This window comes from Monopterus albus, unplaced genomic scaffold, assembly GCF_001952655.1.
Source record: "Monopterus albus unplaced genomic scaffold, M_albus_1.0 scaffold51.1, whole genome shotgun sequence".
Lineage (NCBI taxonomy): Eukaryota > Metazoa > Chordata > Actinopteri > Synbranchiformes > Synbranchidae > Monopterus > Monopterus albus.
In genome coordinates, this window is record NW_018127931.1 from 2751209 (window position 1) to 2760869 (window position 9661).

At 40.1% G+C, this 9661-nt stretch overlaps 1 protein-coding gene and 1 long non-coding RNA gene across 3 annotated transcripts in view; one reads left to right on the forward strand and one right to left on the reverse strand.

Moving 5' to 3' along the window:
- Positions 1 to 808: 808 nt before the first annotated feature.
- LOC109960868 (sodium- and chloride-dependent GABA transporter 2-like) lies at positions 809 to 8308 on the forward strand. Of its 2 annotated transcripts, none has more exons than XM_020601279.1 (15): positions 809 to 930; positions 1293 to 1484; positions 2429 to 2563; positions 2830 to 2970; positions 3053 to 3140; positions 3239 to 3371; positions 3549 to 3683; positions 4337 to 4440; positions 4702 to 4826; positions 4958 to 5070; positions 5237 to 5374; positions 6433 to 6535; positions 6720 to 6820; positions 7113 to 7142; positions 7424 to 8308. In XM_020601279.1, the coding sequence occupies exons 1-15, from the start codon at positions 924 to 926 to the stop codon at positions 7571 to 7573; spliced, it is 1695 nt and encodes a 564-aa protein (XP_020456935.1). In that variant the 5' UTR covers positions 809 to 923; the 3' UTR covers positions 7574 to 8308. The 2 variants fall into 2 exon arrangements, with proteins under 2 accessions (XP_020456935.1, XP_020456934.1); XM_020601278.1 differs by having other exon boundaries at positions 813 to 930; positions 6972 to 7142.
- Positions 8309 to 8773: 465 nt separating this feature from the next.
- Positions 8774 to 9661, reverse strand: part of LOC109960853 (uncharacterized) — a 3073-nt gene continuing 2185 nt past the window's right edge. The window contains exons 2-3 of the long non-coding RNA XR_002275053.1: positions 9238 to 9420; positions 8774 to 8810 (exon numbers count right to left, since the gene is read on the reverse strand). This is a non-coding gene — a long non-coding RNA (uncharacterized LOC109960853). The remainder of the gene's footprint in view (positions 8811 to 9237; positions 9421 to 9661) is intronic.

The window sequence follows — 9661 nt, forward strand, 5'->3', positions numbered from 1 at the left end:
ATGTGGTTGAATGTTGTGGAGTTCTGGTTTGAACACTTGTATGTGACATGTAGTTTTCCCTTTAGTTAGAGTATAAGCAGAAATCTCTTCTGACACAAAATCTATTTAACAGGTTTACCTTACTTTTACATTTTACTTTAATTTATTAAGTCATTTTCCTTTTTTGTTCCTTTGTTTGAATCTTTCAGCATCAGTTACAAAGGTTTTATAGCATTTATACATGAATACCTAAGCACAATTTTGTGGCAGGTATATGACGATTTGCAAAAGAAAGAAGAGTGGGATTATGAGTGTGGGCTTGGGGTTACTCAGCTACAGTAAGTCACATCTGAGTGAACTGACCACCTGCTGTAGCTTCCATTTGATTAAGTCATCTCTACCATTGAAGATGGGTAAGGTTGGTAAGGTGTCAACCAAACAAACTGTAATGATACATAATTAACTACACATCTGCCCTTTTATTGTATCTCCTGCTGATACATCCTCACCACCTGCTCTTTGTAGTGTTCCCTCCTGTGCCTGATGAACTGAGTGGAATGTGTATGACTTAAAATGTAGTCTAACCACCAATAGGTATTTCTTTGTCAGACATAAGCATTAATACAGTTTATTCTACAGAAAGCACATATTGTTATACAGCTCCTCTATTCTGATTGGTCCACTGCCACTGAAACTGATAGACTCGCCCAGTGTCATGCTACTGGATTCTTATGTTGCACCTTATTTTAACAGTGTAGTCATGGTAGATGATGTACTTGCTCTGAAGGGGGAAGGCGTAGGGAAAAAAGTGGAGGCTGGCCTAAGTTTAGCGTTACAAACCCCCACCCTTTGCCTTACCCAGGTTAAATACTAAAAGTTGAGCTTTGAAACAGATAAATCTTCAGAGCTTCAGTCTTGTAACAAGATTTATACACAACACGGCAATGAAAGGTAAGCCACACATGGCAGCAATTTCAGTTTCATAACATTTTGAGTGCAGTTCCGATTAGTTTAAGTTCGGTAGTCATTTAACTAATTTGATAATGTTATAGGTTAACAGATAATTCTCACTTAAGTGACATGGATATAGTTTCTAATGTATACAAAGCTCAGAATTAGTCTTTTGTGTTTTCTGACAGATCTCTAGTTTATCAAAAATGTTTTTCCTTAATGTAGCTGGAACTGTTTGGTGTCTTCGATGCCTTGCTTAATCTTGACTGCTGAAAACAGAACTCATCTCTAATTCAACTTCCAACACCAACCACCTTCTATTACCTGCTGCAATCCTCTTGCAATCTCTGTCTGATTTGTAGGAGACGCTGCCAAAGCAGGCGTCTCCAATGGCACCAGCAAAGTCGAGGACCTGCTGACCACCTCAGAGGAAAAGATGGAGGACCGGGGCCAGTGGAGCAACAAGTTGGAGTTTATCCTGTCAGTTGCCGGCTCCATCATTGGCCTGGGCAACGTGTGGCGTTTCCCTTACCTCTGCTATAAGAACGGAGGAGGTGAGTGGGAGAATGTATGAATGAATGTATCCCCTTACGTCTGCAGATTTCTATGAATGAGCAATGACAGTTTGACCTAAAATTTACTGGTACATCAAGTACACATACAAAGAATTCTGTACACTGGTGCCCTTTTACAGTAAACCACCAGTATATTTTACATGCTGTCACTGAATAGATAATGACAGCTGACGTGAAAAGAATTTAAATCAGAGTAAATGCATTCAAAAACCACATACAGTATAAGGTGTTGCAGAACACCTGAATCAAAAGTCAACGTGAGCTTCAGTCACATTTGACCTCAGGTGAAAGACATAGAGAGATGTATGCCACGACACATGATGAACCAAGTCGGACCCTGATATGTTTTCCCCCATTTGGACATGCTTGTGTAGCTGCTAAATTGGATGCCCCTCTCTCTCCCTCCCGCCATGGGGTAGCAGGGTCAGGGTTCAGGCCTGAGTGAGGTCAGACAGCTGTTGTTGCTCCTCGCTCACAGCAGCTATCCCTGCTGAGAGGCGGAAATCTGAGGACACCAAACATCCTCAGTCACCTGACAGAATGACAACACAAAAAGCTGAATGACTAATGGACTTTCCATAGCTTTTCTTTATTTCTTCCTTTTATTAAGATTTATATTAAAAGTCATACCCAAGAAGCAATCTGGTGCAAACAATGGCAGCATATGAAATAAAGAGAGAGAGGGGTCACACCATGTTAAAACTATTTACTTTCTCTAAGCATTCACTTGTGATGGGTTTAAGATAATAGCTCTGAACCTATGTCCACGTTGGTTTTGCCTAAATGCTTGGATTTTCCCCAGAGTCAAGGACGCACCAGTCAGGTGGATTAGGGACTGTTAGTATGAATACTTGCCTGTCTGCTTGTCACCTCTTACTACTCATGCTTGGACAGCTCTAACCCTGAATCCTTTCCCAACTTAGGTGCATTCCTCATCCCCTACCTGATCTTCCTGTTCACCTGTGGTGTTCCTGTCTTTTTCCTGGAGACAGCCCTGGGGCAGTACACCAGTGAGGGAGGCATTACCTGCTGGAGAAAAATCAGTCCCTTGTTTGAAGGTAAACTGGACAGGTGTCTAACCTTAAGCCAGGGGTGTATTGCTAAATAGGCACAAGCCCACCCAAAGGGTCAGAGGTTCCTGAGTGTGTTGAGCTTCATTTTTGAAGTATCTCTTAACATTAATTCAATAAAATGACCATAAAAAAATACTGCAAAGATACTCAAAAATAACTACAAAAACTCCTTTGATGCTAAAAACTAAATTAGTCAACATTTGTGATGATTATTATTTGAAGCATGGTCTATGTGCTAAACATTTCTGCAGGGCTTGGCTATGGTACCCAGGTGATAGTGACTTTGTTGAACTTCTACTACATCATTGTTCTGGCCTGGGGGATTTTCTATCTGGCTTTCTCCTTCTCTCAGGACCTGGCCTGGTCATCCTGCAATAACACCTGGAACACAGGTAACGTGTATCAAAATACAATCGAGGTTCGTACCGTCTTTAATGCATTTAAGAATTACTCCATTTTGTTCTTTTCCTGCAGAAAACTGTGTGGAGTTTCAGAGGAGAAACACCTCAAGCAACACAACAAGCAACCTAAATGCCACTTCTCCTGTCATGGAATTCTGGGAGTGAGTTTTCAGATTCCCTATCTTCATCCTAAAGATGAATTACTCATATATAATGACAATGAGAGTGGCGATAACATGTTTCTTTCCTGTCTTTGCAGGAGAAGAGCACTGAGAATTTCACCAGGCATTGACCACATGGGCTCTCTGAACTTGGACCTGGCCCTGTGTCTGTTCATTGCCTGGGTCATGTGCTACTTCTGCATCTGGAAGGGAGTGAAATCCACTGGAAAGGTGAGTCAGAGGTGATTCAGAGTTGTGTCCTAATCTGCACCTCAGTGAGAGCACAAGTAAAAGCTTTTTTTTAAAAAACAGTTCTAGGGCAAAATACACATAAAATCTGGTCTCCATTTGTTATTTTCAGCATAGGTCTTATTTGCATATTGAAGATCCCTCTATGTGTCTATATAGGTGGTCTACTTCACTGCAACCTTCCCCTATCTGATGCTCACTGTGCTGTTGATCAGAGGGCTCACCCTGCCTGGTGCTGCGATAGGGATCCAGTTCTACCTTTACCCTGACCTGGGCCGACTTGCAGACCCACAGGTACCATCATATCTCACAAACAATCAGTTTCTTTGTTTGCTATAAACATCTATCATAATGGTGTGATTACCTCTCAAGCAACTCAAACATCTTTCACGCAAAATCACAAGATCTCAATGTAGACACTTTTGGTGTTCTGCTCTCTCTCCGTGGGCGAGGGCGCACCAGGTGCAGGTATCCCATGGTTATCTGTTGGGAATCCTAGTTTCTGCTGGGTCCATCTGCTCTCCATGAAAGAAGCCGAGACCGCAGAAATCAAATCCGGGGCCAGGATACCACTGAGACTGTAAACACAAGCTCTACCAGAAACTCTATTAACCAGGCTTCTCTGTTATGGAAGGGCAAGAGAGTTTTAACTGGCTTTGCTCAAAACCTTTTTTTTCATTGTTGATAAGTTCTGTTATTATCTCTATCTGGTTTAGTAATGTCTCCGTTTGCCTTATCACAGTGGTCACAGTCATTCTCTAACAGCACCTGCATACAGAAATTGAACATGTGAATTCCTATAGATTAGATAAACAGTGCCTTTTGTGTATATAGTGCCTAAATCTAAGTGTGTGTACTCTCGCTGAATACTGAATTTAAATGCATGTAATTTAGCATCACTTTAACTTCAGTTGCTTCTTGTCTTTCACGTATTTCTTTTGTATTAGGTGTGGATGGATGCTGGCACCCAGATCTTCTTCTCCTATGCCATATGTTTAGGGTCGCTGACAGCTCTTGGGAGCTATAACAAATACAACAATAACTGCTACAAGTATGCAAGCAGTATCCTATCTTCAATTTTAAAATCCACGGGAATTTGTTTTAAAGATTATGTTAAAAAATAATAATTTTACAAACTAAAGACAAGTCAGAAATGCACTAAAACATCATCTTCACCTGTAATTACTGTGATTATCTGTGTGAATATACAGTAAAGCTGAACTATTCGTGAAAAAGACATTTCCAATTACATTTTCTATTGCTTACATTACATTTTGTTCACTGTAATAAAAAGACCTGTTTTCTTTTGCAGAGATTGCCTTGCGCTGTGCTGTCTGAATAGTGGCACCAGTTTCGTAGCAGGCTTTGCAATCTTTTCCATCCTGGGTTTCATGTCTTATGAACAGAATGTGCCCATCTCAGAAGTGGCAGAATCAGGTAAAGCCTGCATAAACCAACCTCTGTGGCAACAGAATAGCAACAGTAATTTGGTATTTATCCTCAGGCAAGTATTTGTCACATTCATTTCTCAGTGCTTAGTTTAGATTTTCTTCCTTGCCTCTGTGCAGGTCCTGGCCTGGCCTTCATAGCTTATCCTCGTGCTGTCACCATGATGCCCTTCTCTCCTTTGTGGGCATCCCTCTTCTTTATCATGATTGTTTTTCTGGGGTTGGACAGTCAGGTAGAAAGTCCCTCACTGCCCTAAGTTAATACACACTGACACTGATTAATGAACAAATTCAGTGCAACCCCTCTCTCATGTCTTTAGAAAAATCTGACATATACTGTATATACACACACACCTCTCTCCCCTTTGTTTCCTTCTTTCTCGGCTCTTCTCCGATCAGTTTGTGTGTGTTGAGAGCCTTATGACGGCGATAGTCGATATGTACCCCACTGTGTTCCGCCGTAAAAACCGCAGAGAGCTCTTCCTGCTAGCTGTCGTCCTCTTCTCCTTCCTCATGGGTCTCATCATGCTGATGGAGGTAGGGGTCACACTCTGGGACACACACACACACACACAGATAAATGCACACAGACAATGGTCTGCAAGCATAAAATTTCACTGCAGTATTTTTAAAGAAAAAAAAACATTTTGTACAGTCTTTGAAATTTGAATGTCCAAGGTGTTTCCCTCATCATAGTTTTCCTAGCAAGATGATGAAAATGCCTTCAAAAGTTTTTTTGATAATTATGTGACTAACTATGTCTACTGAAGCTCAAACTAATGAAATTAGTTTTACATGCATAGACTACAGATCATGCTGGTGGTTGGTTACATTGTTCTGCTGAAGGAAACTCCTACATTCCAAAATAGTTGGCATGGTTTCACCACAGCTGGAAACATGAATGCTCTGCAGAGATATCAACAAGTCATCATTTTTTTAAGTACAAGCAAGTCAAAGGTTTTGTGCAACGTGTCTCAGGTAAGTCTCAAGTGCTGTGATACAGCACATCTAGTCTTCAGTCATGTCTGAAGTCTCAGTATTTTGAGTTTTTCAAGTCTCTTTTACAAGCTATGTATAATAACCATGTCAAATTTGTATGTTTAATACTGAAATAGATGCCACAAATTATGCTAAATAATGCTATGTTTAACGTGCAATGTAGAGTCTATTGGTGGAAAAAAACCCAAAAAAGTAACAGTCAGTACAGGTAAGCTAATGTAGGCTGTGGCTGTATTGTGGCAAAGCACCACAATGGAGTTTGGTACCTTTCATCTTCAACATGAAATGGCATGCATTCTGCCTGTACTCCACACCCCATGTTAGCAGTTCCCCTGGATAGTGCACCTGGGTTTGGGGTAACGGTACATCACTATAGACAGCTCAGACTGTGAGCTACGTATATCCATAGATCACTTGCACTGCTGAGTTACCTGTGCACAAAACATTAGAACAAACAACACTGATGAGTTTTTATATGAGAAGCCTGAAATGAACACCATGATTTCTAATAAAATCTTGACAGAATTTAGTCAGTGCCTTTAGTTGGAAAATAAATTTAATTTAGTTTAATTATTTATCTATCTATCTATCTCTAGGGGGGCATGTATGTCTTCCAACTCTTTGATTACTATGCAGCCAGTGGTATGTGTCTTCTCTTCATGTCCATCTTTGAGACTGTCTGCATTGCATGGGTCTATGGTAAGCTTCCTTAAATATAAAGAACTCTTCCCATTTGTAATAATGAAGAAATACTGTACATTTCATGTGTGTTTTCCAGTGGTCCTGGCTGATATTTTAGATTAACTTGGGTATTAACTTGAGATATTCAGCCACAAGTTTTAAGACACAGCATAGTAAAAAATGTTTTACTTTGTTTTTCCAGGTGCTGATCGCTTCTATGACAACATTGAGGACATGATTGGCTACCGCCCAGGACCTTACATCAAGTACTGTTGGTTGTTCTTCACCCCAGCCACTTGCATTGTGAGTATCAGCAGACTAATTAAATAGTATCATGGCTTTCCAAAAATGACAAAGGCCCACCACAACTGAGGCCTTCTCCTCTTTTAGAAGTTAAAAGATAGCAGCTGTTCCTTCTTCACCAATAGTGATATTTGTCAACTTGTCTCTTCAGGGTACTTTTGCCTTCTCCCTCATTAAATACACTCCTCTTAAGTATAACAATACATATGTGTACCCGTGGTGGGGCTATGTGATTGGCTGGTTGCTTGCTCTCTCCTCCATGGTCTGTATTCCTCTTTGGATGGCATATAAGATCTGCACCACCCATGGTACACTCCAAGAGGTAATTCTCTTTTCTCACTCTATTATGAAATTGCTTTTAATGTCTTGAAGTCATTCAGAAACTTGTGTTCTCCTGTTTAATATATATTTCATTTTACAAGGAACATGCCACACCTAAACATACTCTTTAAAGAAATAAATATACGGATTTATTGAAATAGGTAGCAAAAAATGAACTCGGAGTCTGGAATTAAAGGAGCTTTATCATGGTCTTGGTCTAGTCTTGACTTATATTGTGGACTTTGTTCAGTAAAGCTGGTCAAGAATCCTTTTTTTTTTCAGCGCCTTCAGCTGCTCATCACACCATCTGATGAATTACCCAAAACCAAGAGGGAGCAGGAGAGGTTACTGGCCATCTTTACTCCTGAGGGAGATGCCACCATGACTATAAATGGCTACTTTCCTGTCTCGGACAGAGACTCCAACTTGTGAGGCCCCAGTGGTGATGTCTGTGGGAGAGACCTATGGCTTTTGGTTTTGTCTTTGACTTATTGCACCATTTCTTCATCCCAAAGATCACTGCAGGAAAAGATACAAAAAAACCAACATGTCATCTACTTTGATACATAACATATGAGGACGACTCTGGAGATAAACGGACTTCAGTGTTGGGTTATTCAGCCTTGTTCTTACAAATGTTATAACTTTATAACAGTTGTTAATTGCATTTTCATTTCATTCAGTTAAAGTTATTGTAGAAACAAATGGGTTTCACCAAATGTTTTGAAATAAGCCTGATTACAAAGAGTGATGTTTGTGCAAATGTTTAAGACGGCAAAATTAAAAATAGAACTGGTTAACTATTTTATATCACTTAGAAGTGGGTACATTACCTCTTGTGTAGCTGGCATGACCTCCTGGCTACCTACATGGCTATTTGTATCATATATTAACATAAGTCACTGAGGTCAGTTTCCTGTTTGTATTTACAGGAACTGAAATAAAATATGTTTTACATGATTAGCTTGTACAACCCCAAATAGGAAAAAAGTTGGGACGGTATGTAAAATCAAAACTGAACATGTCATTTGTAAATCACCTGTGCCCTGTATTACATTTAAAACAACATCATCAATTTTATTCTTTGTTCAAAATAAAAACTCACTTTAATTCTGATGCTTGCAACACATTCCGAAAAAAGCTGGGACAGTAAAATATTTGACACGGTGTGATGTTGCCATTCCTTTTACACAACACTTAAAAGACATTTAGGGACTGAGGACACCAAGTGATAAAGTGTGTCAGGTGTAATTTTGTCCCCTTCTTCATGCAAACAATTCTTAAGGTGTGCAACAGTCCTGGATCTTCGGTGGCGCAATTTGCTTTTCAAAATGTGCCACATATTCTCTGTTTAGGACAGATCGGGGCTGTGGGCAGGCCAGTCCAGCACTTGCACCCTTTTCCTCCGCAGCCAGGCCTTGGTAATGTGCAGTATGAGGTTTTGCATTGTCTTGATTAAATATACATGGGCGTCCCTGGAAAAGATGTCTTGAAGGCAACATATGTTGCTTCAAAAACTCCATGTATTTTTCAGCATTAATGGTGCCATCACAGAAGTGTAAGTTACCTTTGCCAAGGGGATTGACACAACCCCAGACCTTGACAGACCCTGGCTTGTAACAGTCTGGATGGTCCGTTTTGTCTTTGGTCTGGAGCACGGCTTCCGTTCCTTCCAAAATTGATCCAAAATATTAATTTGTCTGACCACAACAGGGGAGACCAGGAATGTAATACTGGGTAAGTTTTAACATTGCCAGTTTGCCCAGTCAGAAAAGGGCTGCTGTGTTGATATCACTATCAAAAATTATCATTTTCTAAGCTGACAGAAGAAGTAATATGTCTCTTTGAGCAACACTGTGGATTTTATGAACAAAAAAGTGATTTTCAGATTTTAAAAAAAGTAATATTTTCTAGCAAGATCATTTTTGATTAGTTTTCATTGTACTGTAGATACTATGGCTTGACTTGTATAACTGAAAGCAGCAGTTGATGCTTGACATTCATGCTAACTTCAAACCCACATGCTAAAACTGTTAGCTGTGTAATGGCTGTTTGGGCTGCGATGGTTGTAACAGTGTATTTTCATATGGCCATACCTTTATCCCCTGAGGCTCAGTCACCAAGAGATTCTGACACTTCTGATGATGAGATTCTCTGCACTGTGTGCATGAACACTTCGCAAACCCAAAGGCCAGAAGAAGTGTGGGTCAAGGAAGTACTTTGTCAGTTGGGGCCCACAAACCCTGCACCCCAGGTGCAACCGTCTACATTTGCCACATCTGTGAAATTGATTGAAGTGACACATACAGTGCCTTGCGAAAGTATTCAGCCCCCTTGAACTTTGCGACCTTTTGCCACATTTCAGGCTTCAAACATAAAGATATAAAACTGTAATTTTTTGTGAAGAATCAACAACAAGTGGGACACAATCATGAAGTGGAACGAAATTTATTGGATATTTCAAACTTTTTTAACAAATAAAAAAACTGAAAAATTGGGCGTGCAAAATTATTCAGCCCC

Coding starts and splice junctions, on each gene's coding strand:
- LOC109960868 (XM_020601278.1), top strand. Junction 2,564..2,829: donor AATCAGTCCCTTGTTTGAAG/GTAAACTGGACA, acceptor ACATTTCTGCAG/GGCTTGGCTATGGTACCCAG. Junction 7,143..7,423: donor CCCATGGTACACTCCAAGAG/GTAATTCTCTTT, acceptor TTTTTTTTTCAG/CGCCTTCAGCTGCTCATCAC.